At 41.6% G+C, this 17,548-nt stretch overlaps 1 protein-coding gene across 2 annotated transcripts; it reads right to left on the bottom strand.

The window, feature by feature from the left end:
* Nucleotides 1-448: 448 nt before the first annotated feature.
* Nucleotides 449-17,507, bottom strand: PSPH (phosphoserine phosphatase). 2 transcript variants are annotated; one of them, XM_026861678.1, is made up of 7 exons: nt 17,442-17,507; nt 13,492-13,602; nt 7,395-7,553; nt 6,575-6,709; nt 4,944-5,089; nt 4,041-4,189; nt 449-2,701 (listed from the first exon to the last, which is right to left on the bottom strand). In XM_026861678.1, the coding sequence occupies exons 3-7, from the start codon at nt 7,532-7,534 to the stop codon at nt 2,591-2,593; spliced, it is 681 nt and encodes a 226-aa protein (XP_026717479.1). In that variant the 5' UTR covers nt 7,535-7,553; nt 13,492-13,602; nt 17,442-17,507; the 3' UTR covers nt 449-2,590. The 2 variants fall into 2 exon arrangements, with proteins under 2 accessions (XP_026717479.1, XP_026717478.1); XM_026861677.1 differs by lacking the exons at nt 13,492-13,602; nt 17,442-17,507 and having other exon boundaries at nt 7,395-9,095.
* Nucleotides 17,508-17,548: the final 41 nt, after the last annotated feature.

The raw sequence follows: 17,548 nt of genomic DNA, 5'->3' as shown, positions 1-17,548 counted from the left end.
TGATGAGACATGTTCAGGTAAATCGTCAGCTTGATGGTAACATTGAAACTTCCCTCACACTGTGTTATTTCTCTCATATTTTTTCACAGTATTTTACAGACAGAAGAGCTTAGCCACTCGCTGAGCTAAATAACCCTTTTGGTACCTTCTGGACTAGAGGTCAGGCTTGATATTTGCGCAGGGGAAGGGGGGTGGTATTTTTTTTCAAACCAGTCAGACCTAAAGAGCTGTTGTGAAATCATTGGCACGACGCCTTGTTTCCATAGCACACAGACTGACAGAAGATACTGCTGTGAATGTTAACATCTCTGTGGCACAGAGCCTCCTCCACTGTCTTCTGACTGTGGCATTAGTGAAATTACATATACTTGAAGTGACACATGTCACAGTGTTTGTAGGATCCAGGCCTGTAGCTATAGCTGATTAGATGGATGTTAGGTTATTTTAATTTTTTTTTAGTGGCCTTTTAATTAATAGAAAACCAGCAAACAGAAACACTTCTGCTTCATAACTGTAGAATTGCAGGGGAACACACTGAATGAGAGCAGGAGTTTATACTTGTTCTACTCATGCAGTCTTGACTGAACAAAAGCATGATTGTACATGAGCTGGCCTTGGAGCTGGCTGAGATTTTTCTCAGGAAGAATTTGAAAGAGATCATCTTTAATGCTCCCAGAAGATTTCTGTTGAGCAGCCTGCCAACTATTGTCTGTCTTGGCTTTTGTGAAATTTTTTAAACTCTGTATACAGGTATTCAGTATAGCTGTTTTATATGTCTGCCTTTCTCTAAAAGGCCATCAGAAGTTTGTTTCTGGATTTATTTTCTTTTAACCCTTCTACATCTCTAGTTTGTAAGTTCTGTTGTAACTTCAGGCAATTGTTGCCTCAGGTTTTTTGCCAAAAACATTAGATGGCATCTCTTAGAGCTGCCGTTCATCGCTCTGGGGCTTTGTTAACGCCTCTTTCCCATGTATCCTCTCTGATGATGTTGCAGAATGGACAGAACTGGTGGGGTTTTTTAATTGTTGGTGATGCTTAAACAGTTGGACAGGAGCTCTTTCACTGCACCTTGATTTAATCTTATTAAATTAAGGAAATCTAGTGCAAGTTGTGAGAAGCGGTGATTATCTTGCGGACATTTTGGAAGGTAGTCGCATCACTTGTTTCTCTTCCCATCTAGGAAATATGTGGTGAGATGAAAGAGAATTAGTGCACTCAGCCTAATCTTCAGTTTCCAGAAAAGTACTCAGACTGTTTGTAAGCACCCAGAAGATGAAAGCCTGCAGAGATTTTTTTTCCAGGACAAATGTCATATCTACCCACCTTTCTCTTGTGATGGTCTTATGTGGATGGAAGGAAGTGGAAGATGTCACATATATTTTAACATCAGCAAAGCTTTTCACATTATCAGATGTGAGATTCTTTATAAGTCAGGGAAACAAAAATACCATGATGTGTCAGCAAAGCTGGTTAAAAAGACAGAAGAGCTGCCAAGACTTGCTGACAAAAAGGCAGCATTTATCAAGTGTGTTGTGTATAAGGACCCTCTTGGATCAGATGCTGGAGCCGCAAAAGACGAGTCCTTAAGAAACTAGGATTCATTAGCTGAAGCTCAGAGAAGTACTTACTTAGAACAGGTTAGACTTATTTCTGGTACAAACAGTTTAAGGGTGGTTGATCAACCCTTGAGGCAGAGGAGGCGGCTAGATAAGTTTCTTAGTATTTTCTTAATAAGTAGACTATTTTTTTTAAAGGTTGATGAATTAGCTTCCATCTAGTTATAGGTTGACGGGGGTGGATTGTTAAATAAATAAAACAGTTAAGTAAACAGTGTGACCATTTTACAAAATTGCCATTTTGGAGTTTATTTTAATAAAGTATGGGAACCACTATATGGCTCGCCTTAAAAATCTGCTGCTTGGGTGGACACTGATGAATATTGCATATATCTCAGATTTGCATGTATCTCATGTCTTTCAGACTACAGGTTGAGTAACAGTGATGTTGAGTAACAAGATGACGTGCTAGGTTAGGTTCTCCTGTAACCATATTTTATAGAAAACATTACTAAGTATCTCTGATTTCAATCTATCTATTCAGTGTTTAAACTAGTTCTGAGATTCTTTGGGATGGAGAGTACTTCCCATGCTGTTTACCTTTTAGACTATATTATTATTATTTAGACAGACGACTCATTTGTGGCCCCCTTCTTCTTTTGCCACCCAAAATAAGTAGAGGTATTAACTTTAATGATTCTGAAACAATAGATATGCAATATTGACCAGGGACCAATCCTTTAAGGTGTTTTTAACTTTATTAATAATTTTCTACCTTTGGTCTTCACTTGTGAGTGAATAATCAACTGACTTCTTCCACTGTGGAAAAGATGTTTAAAAAAATCTTACGATTCATTAAAAAAATATTTGAGTGGAATAGTGCTATTTGCAAGACAAGTTTCAGACCAGAGATGAGGGCACCCAACACCCAGAATCATTAAGAAATCCAGAACACGACTTTGCAAACAAATATATGTTTAATTGCATTGTATAATGGACTTATAGTTGTTAAATATATTATTTTACTGTATAATTTATCGTTCTTCCAGTTCCTTTAGCAGTTCGTCAAAGTGAGTAATGTACCATTTAGCTTTCTCCTTCACTTGCTTTCTGATAACATTTCCTCCAAATCCAATGAAGCAGTCCTGGCAAAACAGAAAGAATGGGCACATGTAATCTTGCAGGCCCATGTAAGGAATGGAGCTTCTCAGCAATTAAGGGGTTTTTTTTAAGATTGCATTTTAAAATTATGGTATTCCTCTGTGGCTCTTCCCCTAATTTACTTTGCATGTTCATTTTTCATATTTATTAACAGGAACTTCACTAATTTAATTCTGCACCACTTTGGTTATCAGAGTTTTGTTCCCACTGGGACAGTTGTGTCTCAGTGTCTCATAACTTCAAGATTGTTCAGATCTGAGATTTTACTGAAAATCTGATGTAAATGTGAGGTAACATAAGGCCTTCCTATTCAAGAATGAGTTAATGTTCAAACATACATGCAGCATCTCACAATTATCCCTATACTGTTTATCTTAACTCTGTTTACCTCATTTGATAGATACCAAAAGTAAACATTAACCATCTCCTCAATCATTAACCAGGAACAATCACCATTTCTACATCTTAGAAGACCATCTGCAGTGAAAGTGCAGTGTATAAAATTTCCACTGCTGCTTTTTTGCCTTTAGGTAGAAAGCATTAAGCAGATACTAAGCAGCTTTGGTCATGCACATATTTAACAGTAAGGGGGCAGCTGTCATAACTCGCATCAGTAGTAGCTCTCAGCATTTGTTCCTGTGCATTTCCACCCACCAGGATATCTGTCTCTCTGCATTGGCAAAGAAGGGGTATTGGGGTACTTTTATATAGAGAAAAGCGCTAAAGGGGACACGGAATTAAGATCTCTCCTCTGTGAAATTTATAAAAATTGTCTCTCTATTCATTTTTATTACTTCACTCTGTCAAGGCTGACTCTTCAAAGGTGTTACCACTGTACAGTGAGATGAACCCTCTTGCTAGGCCAGTGTCCTGTAAATGTGCACCAGATCTGTGCCAGACCTTCATGCTGAGCACCATTAATCAGTGTTCAGAACCAGGATCTTGGCAGGGTAAGACCTCTGCACAGAAGCAAGCACTTACTGTGGAGACATAGAGGGGAAAAGCAGGGGTGATAATAACAGCTTGATTTGAGGCAGACTTCTAAACTGTTACACAGTCCTGCTAGACTCAGCCAGCATACTGGCTTAGAGGTGACACCCTTACGGACATGTCTGAACTGAGGGATATCAACCATTGCATGGTGCAGGCTTTCTAGAGGAAAACTGCCTACACACATACACCGATCTCTTTCAGGCTCTGGGAAGCGCTACGGATCTTCCCTGAAGTCCTATAAAGATTTCAAATCACACCTTTTCTTTTTTTCTTTTCCCCCCAAAGCATTTGCTCAAAAGGAATTTAGAATTCCAGTTCTTTAATACTTACGGCAGGGGGACAGGCTTCCATGTCTGTAGCTCCATCTCCAATCATAACTACTTTCTTAAAGTGGAACTGTTCCTTCAGATGAGTAATAACCTTTCCTTTCCCCCCTGATTCAGCTGTTGGTTGTGTTTCATCAAATCCTGCATATTCTCCTAGAGCACCATGGAAGGACAAGTTAGACACACAACATATTTTCTTGTAAATGAAGAGAGATATATGTCTATGATCTTTACTTCATAAAACAGCTGATTACATGCAGTCCTGTAAGCCTCACAGTATCAGCATCCCAAAAAAAGTAATTAGAAGGCAAGCATAAAAACTAGCATTTTATCCCAGTCTTCAGTGGGGAATATTTGCAAAGAGCTGAAATGCTGACAAAAGTAGAAACCCTGTATGGGTAGTGTTATAAATCCATTCCCAGTCACTCTGGGCCAGTCATTCTGGTGTAAACATTTCAAAAACAGCATCCAGTATGATGTATAGACAGTGTATGAAGCACTGAGTAAGAAACAACCTCACTAACTACAGTTCTGCTTGATTACACTAGCTTAAAGTCCAGAGCAGCTCTACTAAAGTACATCGGTCTCCATACATACCTCAGAGTCACTGAAAGTGAAGTTTGCCTCTGAAAGCAAGTGTAATAAACTCTTTTAACTTAAAAAAGCAAGAGAAAATGAAACTCTGCTGTCAGCAACTGTAACATGTTTTACCTTTGCCACAACTTGCAATTAAAAAGTAGCTACAGCTCTGTTTCTCATGCCTGGAAAATGACCTGAAGTCATGTTTTTGGCTGCTTGGAGCTAGCTGGATTGGTAATGAGGGCTTGTAGGCTGGACAGTATCAGTAGCCCAATAAATTTGACAGTTTGAACCAAAAATTATGAAAGAGACTTTAAGGGAATCTCACCATTAAAGTAAAACTTCAGCCTGTTGGCAAAGACATTTGCTGTTGGAATGTTCAGCTGTGAGGCCACGTGCTCCACGATGCTCTGAAACCCTCCAGAGACCAAAAAGACCTGGACCCCTCGCTGATGAAGCCTGCTCACCAGCTCCCTGAGAAGAAAGAGCAGTCACCAAGTGTGAGTGCCTGGCAGCATCTAAGGATAACAAGTTAAAATACATCTTTCCTAAATGAGGTTGCCCACACTTTGTGCTACTCTAGCTTGGTTAGGATGTGTGCTGCTTTCCAGCTCCATACACCTCTGCTGCCCAAAGCTTTGCCTTCTTTCCCGTGCAAGTTTGTGTGTACACCTTGCTTGAAGAGAGCTGAACAAAACCATCACGTCTAGAGACAAACAGGTGTTGTTCAAAAATAAGCACTCCCCAGAAATGTTTTCTTTACACTCCATACTGTTCACATTAGTTCCTTGAAGAAATGAGAGCAGATCCAGTTCAGATTTTTTTCTGTTATGAAGCAAGAAAATTAATCTATAATACAGAAAAAAGGTAGGGAATGTGGGAGAGATAAAGCCACTGCACCAGACTGTGAAAGTGGGCTGAAAAGTATACAAAGTGCAAACATTTTCTAACTTGGAGTTGGTTCCCCAGGCACTGCCATCTCTAGAAGAGGGGACTAGCTACAGAAAGAGATTCAAAAAGAGTAGAAGTTTTTGGACCCAGTTATTGTCAATGGGGCTTGAAGGCAGCTAAAAGTTTTATGGGATTTGGCTTTAGAAGCAGAAAGATCAGCATGCAGCAGTGCTGAGCAGTAGAAGTGGTAGCAGTAACAGCAGAAATGCTAAATACTAAAGAGCAAAGTGAAGGCTTAAAGCAGGCTACACAGAAAAGGAAGAAGAAAGGGAAGGAATGAAAAGGAAAATCATGTGATTCTAACAAGGAAACAATGTTCTCTTTGTAGTTACGTCTAGCTTTGCCTTCTACTGCAAAAGCTGAGCATGTGCTTCATTTCAAGAAGAAAATACAAGCACAGTATCATCTTAAACTACTGCGTGTGCTAAAAATATTTTAGGCTTGGAACTGTGGCCAGATTTTGTAGTAGAAAGTTTTTAGTAGAAAATTTTCAATTGTTTGAAACAATTTGAATAGGAAAAAAACCCACCTTTTCAGTTTAAATAGTTAAAGTTTATTCCAAACCCAAAGATAAATGAATGCACAGATATGTGTGTCCAGGGGTGTGACTGCACACAGAAGTGTAAGAGAGAGGTGATATAATTGCAGTACAGATCAAGCCAGTGGCTTATACTGGGTATTAAATCTCTCAGTTCCAACACCCATCAAAAACCACATGTGATTTGTCCATGCCCATTTAATCCTTGAGCCAGAGTTTGAGCTTGCCAGCCAAAACACCAGTTAATACCTAAGAATGTTTTCTTTTTATCTGGATGCTTAGCCCCTTGACATGGACTCAAGCCATTATAAGATCCTCATACAAGCTTTGCACACAAATAAATGGAAATGGAGTAGGATGGCAATCAAAACCAGCTCTATGGTCTTACAGTTTCACTGATGTAATAGAATTTTGATTTATGCTATGTGCTTTTGGACAACTTTTTTTGTTAGATCATTTGAAATTCTTACCGTATTCCTGGTGTTAGCTGAGGTGGGTTGTCAGATATTAATTTCTGCACTTGCTCATAGGATGGACGTATGAGTCCTAGTCGTGCCGTTAAAGCTGCTTTGAATGTCACAGTGCCACCCATAGCTCTGCGCGTCCTAGACGGTGATCCAAAGAAAGCAAATCAGTGACACTTAGCAAGTTGAGGCTTCTCCCAAAAACAGTTAAAGAAGAATGACAAGGACTAAGGTAAAAGACCATAGATTGTGGGTTACACCATATCTACATGGTAAAGGCAAAGAATGGTACACTGAAAAGATTAGTAGCAACCACTGGTAGATCTCCACAGATCAGAGCTCTTGTGAGAACCAGTGAGGCAAAGGAAAATGGCTTCATTCCCTCTGTGAGTGCATCTGAGCCACTGTGACCAGTACTCCTAAGGGGCAGCTCAGGTGCTGTTCTCTGCAATCAACAGAACTTTTGCTACAAGCTCCAATGGAAACATCAGCCTCAGAGAAGTGTTAGAGAGTTGACACCTCCATCTCAATAAGGTTTGCTAGTGCTTAGCCAAGTTTAATGATGAGGTCTGATCTTAGTCTATTGAAGAAACTTAACATTAGAGAATTTATGTCAGTATAGTTTTGCTGAGTGGCTTCACAATTCCAAAAGAAGTTACTTCGTTATGCATTAATTCCACTGACTATTCCTGAAATCCTTTTTAAACTGTAATAATCTAGGACGGAGTTGAATCAATCCTTATTGTAAATTCATTGTCACAGATTAACCTTATCCATGCTTATATTTTACTACTGTTCCTATGAAGCATACAGCAAATATACATACATCTCTGCAACGGCATCTCCTACTCCACAAAACTTCGCAAGTTCATCGATGCCTTCTTCCCTGATGACTGTACTGTCCACATCAAAGCATACTGCATCAGCAGTGCGGAAGATTTCTTTCATCTCCAAGAGGGACGCCATCCTTTTAGGAACCTTCTTACTGTGAGGAGACAAGATAAAGTCTTTGTCTGAATGACAGTACTGCACTCCGTCTTGAGCCATTGGCACAGCTGATCTGGTTCTTGCAAGTAGGGACGAGCACAGCCTGGTAGCCAGCTTTTATCAAAGAGTGTGAGTAGTGGTGGAGGCCTGGCTCGGTTGCTGATTTGCTCTCTGCTGTTGCTGCCTACTGATGTCCAATTTACGTTACAGGTGGGCCGTGGAGCTTTGGTTAGTTGCTGATTTGCTCTCTCCAGGCTCGGCCCATTGATGTTCACATGGGGTTCAAGGTTGTAATACTTGGCATTTGCTGAACCATCAGACTGCCAACTGCTGTGTGGGACTTGCAGTTCTCTGTCTCGTCTTGCCCTCACTGCTCAGAAGGATCTCGATTTTGCATCAGACCCAGTCTAGTATGTCAAATTAAGTTGCTCCAGGAGATGGTAAAAGACACCCAGCCCTTAAGGATTTGCTTGATTGCAGTAGACATAACTATCTTAAACCTATCAGTGGGTGGTTACTAAATCATGATGGTTTAAATCCTTTTCTGTGTCCTGATTAGTATAAACTAAATATTCTCATAATGCATAGAAGATTTGGCTGTTAGCATTGGGAATTATTCTTTTATAAAATTCATTGAAGTCTTGGGCTTTGAGAACTTCACTCAACGCATTAAGATATCACATCATGACACAACTTTTTCTGTAACAATGCCTGACGAATGTTTATTTTCTTCCCTTTTATATCTGTCCACCTAAATATGTTGAGCACTTCTGCAGATCAGAAGCACGAGGTGTCAATCAAGTGTTTTCTTACTCTACCTTACTCATCTTGTGCTTCACCCTTTCATAATGGAATTTATTATTTACCAATCTGTACATTTAGACAGAAATAACAGCTTTCTATCTATCTCACTTCCCAGATTTTTTGAAAGGTGTTTGGTTGTCTCTTCTAATCTCTTAGATGTCCCTCAGAACATGTCTTGTGTAATTGATCTGGGTAGCAGGTGCTCTCTTTTTCTGGGATAGAGGAAAAAATACTGTCAAACAGAATGTTATATAATTAATTGTGTTATATACCTTCATCTTTTGTTTTCCTCTCACTAAGCTAATTTATTTTTCTCCTATATATCATGTGTATTTTGATGGCAAGAGGTCTTAGATACACAGGTGCCCACAAAACATTTATTTTTCACCCTTTTTGGATAAACTTTGCACCCCCAGATTCAAAAGGCATCCAGTGAAGATGGAAAAGATGATTACTATGTACCTTGCTGTGGAAAACTACAGGAGCTGATCAGTACTGCTGTAGCTCACTGCCAGACAGGAGTGATCCAGGGATCTCACATGGTAAGTGCCAGTGCTGTCTCCTGAGGTGACTTCTGTGTGCTCACCGAGAGATCCCAGATAAACAGTTAATAGTCAAAGCAGAAAAGGGAACTTTTGGTTTTATTCCCATGACTGGTAACCATATGGTGTATATTGGGATAGAAAAGGCTTTATGAAAAATTACCATAATCACTAAAAAAATGTATAGAACACAGACTCATCTTTTATCTGTTCATGTATGTAGAATAAAAGAGAATACTCCAGTCCTTCACTGAAAGGTAAAAGTCTGTAATGAATGAAACCACCAAACCTAAGTGGTGAAACCTGTTGTGAACAGCTAAGAGCTGTATTTGTAAGAGATAATCTCGGTTTAACAAATAGGTAGCTATGAAATACCAAGAAACAGAGCAAGTCACATTAAAGGCAAAGCTATCCAAAGGCAGCCATGAAACAGTACTGTTTGAGAGGGTCTTTAGAGCTATTCTTCATTTTTTTGGTGTGAACGCACTACTACAGGTAATCGAAGTGGGTTCATGGCTTTTATACCAGGCCAGGAAGGTGACACAGTAGCTTCCTCAGGGCTCTTCTGCCTTGCAGGTGTTTGAGAATTGCAGAGCAGGTATCACCCAGCCCATATGTCCCCCCTACGTATTCAGTTTAGGTGTGGGAAAGTAGGACAGAGCTTGGGCTCAACCTCCCCAGCGTGCCTGAAAGCAAAGGTGAGTGGGTACGCAGTAAAATGAAGATATTCCAGAACAGGGCTTTTACAAACTCCACTACTGGGAAAGGCAGAAACAAGGACTAAACCATACTTGGGCAGGTCTCTGCTCTTGGGGCATCAGAGCTGTCCTGGCATGGACATGTTGTAAAACTCTGCACCAGCCTTAAAAGATTAACTGAAAAATTATTGGCTACAGACAGCACGTTTTTTTAGTATTTTTCTATAAAGACTGCACGGTACATGTAAAAAATAGATGCCATCACCACAGCTGAGAGAGAAACCTCTCTTAAGAGGCCACAGACATAAAAACTTCCCTCTGACAGAGACTGCTTCTGAGCTAAGACTCAGCAGTGAGTGGACAGGTGACATGTGAATTCCAACTTTACTTTGCGTTAGCCTTGACTTGACATTGGCTCCACAGCACTGTGTTTGTATTTTCAGTGGAAGATTTTGATTTTCTGAGCAGGAGGGCTTTGACTTTAGGGCAGGCCTTGACAGCCATTGGCTAGATATATTTGTGCAGTGGAATTAAAAAAAAAAAAAAAACAAACCACAACATGCACTAACATTTTTTAAATTACAGGGTGTTAATTTTTTCCAGCCTACTATAAAGTCCACCAAAAATTCAGATGTGGATTTGGTGCCAATTTTGAAGATTTGCTCTACTGGACAAACTTGTTGCATCACTGTGGCGTTACATTTGCGTCACGGTGTTCCAGCACGGACTCATTATGCAAAGCCATCCCATTGCCTCGTGCTAACCTGAGGCTGCAACATTACCACATTGTGATGCAATGTCACTGTGTGGGGACACCATACCATGATGTGATTTCTTGGTGAGAACCTGAAATATGTTTCTGGATACCTGTCTTCAAAGTTTCAGTCTCTCTGAGAAAAATGTAATCGCTAGAAACACACATTGGGAGCAGGAAGGAAGAGATACTAACTTTTCCTTCTCTCTGGTATCCACAGTTCCCATACTCCTTTCCCTTCTGGATGCTCCTTACAAAGGTGAGGCCACCACTGTGGTGAACTTTGCACTTTGATGGACAAATAGACAAGTTAGGGAAGAATTACAGATACCAGTTTTGGAGCCATGGTTGGAATTAACCCTGTCCTCCCTTTGTTCCATGCAATAACCCTGAAAAGAGTTTCAAGGTGTGATTTATAGCACCTAAAAATGACAAGTTGGAAGGGAAAAATTGTGGTTTGAAATGCAGAAACCGTCAGTAGTTCCTCATCTCCCCTGGCCTGTGACCTGCTAAAATCTTTCTGCTGTAGCTGGGCACTGAGTCCTGGAAAACACAGACCTGGTTTTAGCTAATGTATCATCAACACACATGTTGGAGAACTTGTGATGAACTGTAAGGTAGGGAAGCTCATACAGGAACAAAGAGGAGAACCTATGAAGGAAGCTTCAGCTATTGCAGGGAGTCTTGCTGGTGGGAAAAGCAAATTTTGGGAGTTAAATATGGTTCACTCGAAGTGAAAAAAAGGTTCTTCTGCCCTTGTTGGCAGAGCTCCAGGGGTCACCATGAGCTCCAGAGGCTGGCAAATGCCATTCCAAAGGGTAACATGCCGGTTTCGGTAACTTGTGATTTTTTTTTTCCCAGCACTAAATGTTGCTGAGAGCGTGAGGCAAGGCTGTTAGTGATTGAGTAATGGGCAACAGCAGTGGGGAAAATACAAGCAGGTGAGGTTCTGTTCCTTTCCTTGTTTTCAGAATTTTCACTGGGCTGTCCTGGTATGTCATCCACCAGGAAGCTGCCTGGAATTCACCTCTGGGTAAGTAGTGTAGGAAATTAGGACAGATGCCGTAGCTTGTCCACAGGTAGGTGTTACTTGGAAACATGAACACAAAGAACTGAAGCTGTGTAAAAACCTTTCTAGGGGCAAATCTCTAACAGCTTTAGTAAGAGAACAGCCAGTTTTTATTCCAGAGTGGTAAAGGCCTCTACAGTTGGCAGAGATTAATTACTCTGAAATAGGGAGCATCTGATTGCTTAAATGCATCAATGTTTTAATTAGATGGTAAAAAAAAAAAATTCTCACAGATAATGAGTTCTGTTTCCATATGAAAAACACAGATGGAAAATCTCTGATCTTTCTGCCATTGAATTTCAGATAGGTAATCTATTCCTATCCTATTATTTGCATGCTGGAAAAGCATCCAAGCAGCTAACATTTCAACAGGTATGGTAATAAAAAATTGTGGGGAAATGCTGAAAAGAAGAAAACAGGAAAGAGAAGAAACAATGGGCAAAGAAGTGACTCGTGAAGACGTAAGAGTGATAGAGGGAGAGAGGTAAGGTGAAACTTGAGATAAAGATGGAGAAAAAGGAAATCACAAGGGAAAACTGAATTCCCATGAGATGTCCTTGCCTCCAGACTATGAAGGACTTCATTAGGCAATTTGGGAAAAAAAATGGCATTTCCACAAGAAATAGTTTCGTAACAGAGAGGGTGGAGTCACAGAAGCAAGCACAGGAATTATGTAAGACCACATGTCAAAGGAAAACAACTGAAATCTTCTATGTTTGCTGACCCTTCAAAGAAGGGCACTTGCCACACTGAAAAACTGAAACATCTGCAGTATCTGCTACATAAAATGCAAAAGGAACGAGTAAATGGTACTCAGACCTCCAGGTGCTCTGGAGCTGGTAAAATTTGATGAGATCTTGATGTGATGTCAAAATCCTCATTGTGACTAGACTCAGTTCAGCTTTCAGAAGTGCTGCCATGTTGCTATTTTGCATTATGTTCACATTTATTGCTGTGAGAAAATGAAGATTAAGTGAACCTTAATGAAATATTACTTTAAATATCTTTTAAAATGGATCACTCCTAGCTTGCAAACAGTTTCTGGTGTTTCTGACTCTCAGTTTCTTATTTAGCAAGGCGAGACTGAGCACTTCACTGAGACACACTCTGAGATACATCCTGACAGCAAAATAACATTGCATTAAACTTGGACTGAGATGAGCAGAAACACAACCACATTAAACTGTTTCTGTTGCATTGAAGGGAAGCTGCTGATTAGATTAAGGGATTTGGGGAAAATAGTTCTTGAAATTTTTCTCAGGACCTGTTCCCACTATACAGGAGTGGTCCCGCTTCTAAAAATGTTCACAAGAGTGTTTCCAAGGGTATTAGTTTAAACAAACCACTTAATCCTCATTGTTACTAGTCCTGTGTCTGTAAAATGGGAATAATAGTGATACCATTTTTCTATGCTGAGGTTTAATTCTCAGTATTGGCAATATGTTTTGAAAGCTTTAGAGGAAAGGGGATACACTTAGGCAGATTAGTTATATTTAAGCAAATTGTGGCCGTTGTTTGTATCTGTGCAAGTACTACCCTTGAAAAGTTCAACCCATCCACACATAACTGTGAGTTTACAGTTTTCAGTGTGAGAATAGAAAGATTCAGTCCTTAACCTTACTAAACTTGTTTCTTACTTCCTGGGTTTCTGTTCAGTTTTTAAAGGTAGTAATACAAACCTGTATGCAAATTAAGAGATTGTTTGGAGCTATACACTAGTATATGAACAGCAGTGCCTAACAGTGAATTTAAGCACCTTTTAAAAAGTAGTTGTATAGGAGTAGAAGAAACCTGATGAATGTTGACATACACACCTCCCAACTCTCCAATCCCCTCTTGCCTGTCCTGACAAAATGATGATGCTTCCCCCCTGCATGATTGCATCATTCATTCATGCTGCTCTTATAAAAAGAGGCACCACACTGCTGCTGCATCTTACAGGGCAGCCCAGTCATAGCCCCAGCAGAAGATACTCTTCATTTTCTATGCTAGAAAAAGTGTAACGGATCTGATACAACAAACGCCAACCCCTTCCAAACTGAGAGAAAAAAACATTCCCAGTGACTTACAGTATTGTACTGGCCGTGGCTGTTGCTGCTGCTGCAAACCTCTTGGCTGCACAAGAAAAGAAGGGATCAGCTGAGACCTTCAGTCACATAAATACAACGGCACGGGCTGATCTGGAAGAAAGCCGCATTTTGTAAATCACTCTTTTATAATCTGCTGAGTAAGCCAGCCTGGATGTTTTTTTTAAATGGTTGCACACATGTAACCAGAGAAGTCCAGCTGTTCGCTGACAGGCGTAGGGAGGAGAGGTGTAACCTTGCCTACGTCGGGGGAGGAGCCGCTCGGGCCCAGTTTGGGGCGCTCCCAGCTTGGGTAGGCACGGCTTGGCAGGGAGCAGACCCCGCACAAGACGATGGGGAGCTCGCTGCCCCGTCAGCCAGCCTGTGCCACAGGCGTGGAGAACAAGACGAGGCTTGGCAAGCTCGCCTCGCTCCACGCCGAGCGCCAGCGTGGGAGGGCGAGGGAGGAGAGCCGAGGAGGGGCTCTGACAAGCAGCAGTCAGGAGTTTCTCTTGGCGTGAAATCAGAGGTGAGGCAGGGACACTTTTCTTTCACTGGGGATGAGATGAAGGGGTCTGTGAGTCAAGATGGCAATATTGCATTTTGGTCGAAGCCGTTACTTGGTGCATCAGAGTGTGAAGTGTTACAGACACAAAAAATCAAAATTCATCAAAAGCTTTGAAGGCAGAATTAAAACTTCTGCTCACAAGAAGGCTCTCTTTTGTTTCCCCAAATGCAATGTTGTTAAAAGCAACAGAAAAATTGCAAAACCTGTCCGTACTTGTGTTTTGCATCCCACAGAAGAGGCTCCCTCGGACATTACTGTGGACATTGGTTAGGAAACGGGAGACTGCCAATCCAGAACTGTGAAGCTGGTTGCTTGGTTCAAGGTCTAGAAAACCTGATTTAGCTGATTTAGCTTCTTTCATTCACTTGTGATTGGAGTCTTATGACTGCTGCCCGGCTTGAAAGACTGTTCTGCACCACTGGATGCACCAGTCACATTCTGTGCATGATCTCTTTTGCCATTCTGGCAGTAATACCCCTCAAAATTACATGCATTAATTAAAATCAGTAGCCTTGTATGCCTCTCCCATCTCGTCCTTTATGTTTTTTCAGAAGTTCTCAGTACCTGACCATTTGTCAACGTGAGCATCTTCTTGTGTCAGGGAAAGCTGGTACCGAGCCACTTTGCTGCAAAACTGGTGACATGGTTCAGCATTCAGTCTTATCCTGTTTGTTAGTTTTGTCGTGGCAGGACAGTATGTTTTTAAAACAGATTTAGAAATCATTTCTGTGAATAAGGTTAAAAGAAAACAGATCTTGATAAAGATGAAAGGAAAAGGGCTTTTACTGGGAATCTCAGAAGTGTTTTTGCCAAGATAAGCAGTGCATGATTTGACTAAGAGAATTACTGCTGAATATTTCATGGTAGTCCATTTATTTGGCTTAGTTTAACAGATATGTTAGTTTAATTCAGTTAAATATTTTGATTCTAATCTAGTGTAAGTTGTAAATCCATTGATTTCAAAGGACAATGTAGGCCTATAAGCATCTGCCCTGTATTTTTACAATGCCTTAAAAACAAATATGCAGAACAGTTCAACAACTACAGCTAAGACTGAAAAAAGAAGAAAAGCTTTTCCTGATGTCTGTAAAATGCTGCAAAATAGAGATTTAATGTGAAAATGATAATGAGAAATGTTACTATACTATAAAATAACTATCCTCAGACATGTGATCCAGCAAAGAAACACAGGGAGGTCTGTCTGGAAGCTTTAAGAGGATGTTCAGGAGTGGAAAGCACGGCTCATGTGTAACTATCGATACAAGCACAGCACCAAACTCTTGTATGTGACTACAAACCCCCTTCATTTGTACAAAAAGCAGAGACCACCTACATGAAGGACTAGAATATCTTTGAAAATGGTTTTCTCTTTTTTTTTTTTTCGAACTACATTTTCCCAGAATGACTGCTTTGTTTTCCCACAGTAATAATTCCCCTCACAAACCTGAACCTGCTTGGGGAATGGCCATATCACTGTCAGCAGCCAGCCCCACACATCGCAGGTGTTTAGGAGAGGTAATTCCTGCATTTCCATGGGACATCACCCACACAGATCACAGAACAGCAGCAAGGAAAACATAAAATACAATGTGCCCGCTGGTATGCGTATGGGTTTGACAAGGCCGCCCTCTGCTGAGAACAGCCCTGACAGAGGATTGAGGCAAAAAAATTACAAACCTGAGAAGCAAGAATAGAAAAATATTTGTGTGTGACCTGTTGGCTGCAGGATCCAGGGCAGAGCTGGGGAGTCAGGTATTTTAACCAGGCACTGCATCGAAGCACTCAGCCTCTCAGGGCAGGGTTGGTGTGTTTTGTTACGGTTTCAGCAGGCCAGTAGCATCCCAACAAAAATGAAGACTAAACATTAACAGGAGAGTTTCTGAGCCAATTATGAAATGCCAAGTGTAATTTCCTGCATTTTGCAATGTTTAATGTTTATTTCTAATGATTACAGTAACAGAACAGAAAGCCCAGCCACTATACTAAAAAGTCAGCATGAAAATATTTCACAAGACATATGCACTGCTCAGCTAAACAAAGAGGCTCCAAACTTGTGTTGTATTATGTTCAAACACCACCTCCATCTAAAACATCTAGAAAAACAGCAACCCAAGCATATTAACAGCAGTCCCCTCCTGACCTGCCAAGTCAGACTGACAGGCCATGCATGGGAGTCCTCCTGCACAGTGTGGCGTTTTGCCCAGAAACCTGAGATCCTCACCCAAAGCAGCAGAGCAGATTCCCAGCAGGTGCCATAGCCTACTGCCAAAACCGGCGAGGCTAGTGAGTCTGCCCTGACACTTGACACTCACTGTTTCAGTCAAGCTCCCCCAAAAGGCTTGTGCAACAAAATTGTACCCAACAGCAGGCTTAGACTTTACGAAGTGACGCCACGCACGGCCCATTGCAGGGTTGCAGTACCACCACAGCGGGTTGCTGAAGCCCATCATCCAGGGCTGCACGCAGGGCTCCCTGCTGCAAAAAGTAGGATGGAATGGGGCAGATATACCCTGTGCCATCCTCACACCTGGCGGATGAGCTTTGGGGGAGGCTGTCTTTCTTCTCTGTACCAAATAGTGACAAAATCCTGGCCGTGGGGCCAGTTGTCCCTGTTTGCTGAGGGTTAGCACCTCCGGAGAAAAGGAAGGTGAAGGAACACTGAAAACTGTCCTGGATCTCCATGGCACACCCCTGCAGCCACAGGCCATGATTATTCTGAAAGCAGGCACCATCCTTATGAAATAACATGAAATAACAAGAGAGTTGTGTCACGCCTCATACTGACAGTTGCTCAGATGTAGCAGATGGGTGTTTGGGGGTACAAGCCCAGATGGGGCAATGTGGGAGCCAAACCTGATGCGATCTGTGCCTGTGGTGTGTGTAAGGAACCATGGCAGGAGCTCTCTTCTCAAGCTCCTCTCAAGGGAAACTGTCACGTCCTCCATTTCAGAGCCCGAAGCCAGCAAGATGCAAATGTTTCACAGCCTCAGGGACTGGGGCCTTACAGACCATGGAGGCCAAATGCTTCCAGCACGCATCAAGGTTGCCTTGACTTCAACAATATTTCTGGTTTTCTTCCACAGGCCTCACAGGAAACGTCTGTGTGGCCTTGGGATAAATCATTCTGTGTGCTTTGAAAGCCTTGTGAAGGGTTCAGGCCCAGGAAAGGCCTGGGTGTGCAGGGCTGTGCTGCAGCAGATAAGCAGGCCCCAGCAGCCCACGCGGCAGCTTCTGTATTAAGAGAAGACAAGTTTTGATTAACCTCGACTCTGATTTTTTTACCAAGAATCATTTTGATTATTAATCCCGTCCACTTAACGATTAATTCTATCGATCTAATGTTAAATCACCGGGTTTAATTATTTATTCTCACGGTTCTGTGAACCTGCCGGAGGGGGAGTCCGTCACACGAGCAGCTGGGATTAACGACCGAGCGGCCCCGCTCACGCCCGCCCCGCCGGGCCGGGTCCCCCCGGCGGCCGCGCTCCCGCT

This window comes from Athene cunicularia (assembly GCF_003259725.1).
Source record: "Athene cunicularia isolate RWA chromosome 19 unlocalized genomic scaffold, athCun1 chr19_part1, whole genome shotgun sequence".
In the NCBI taxonomy this organism is placed as follows: domain Eukaryota; kingdom Metazoa; phylum Chordata; class Aves; order Strigiformes; family Strigidae; genus Athene; species Athene cunicularia.
This window is presented reverse-complemented; position numbering and strand designations above follow the sequence as displayed.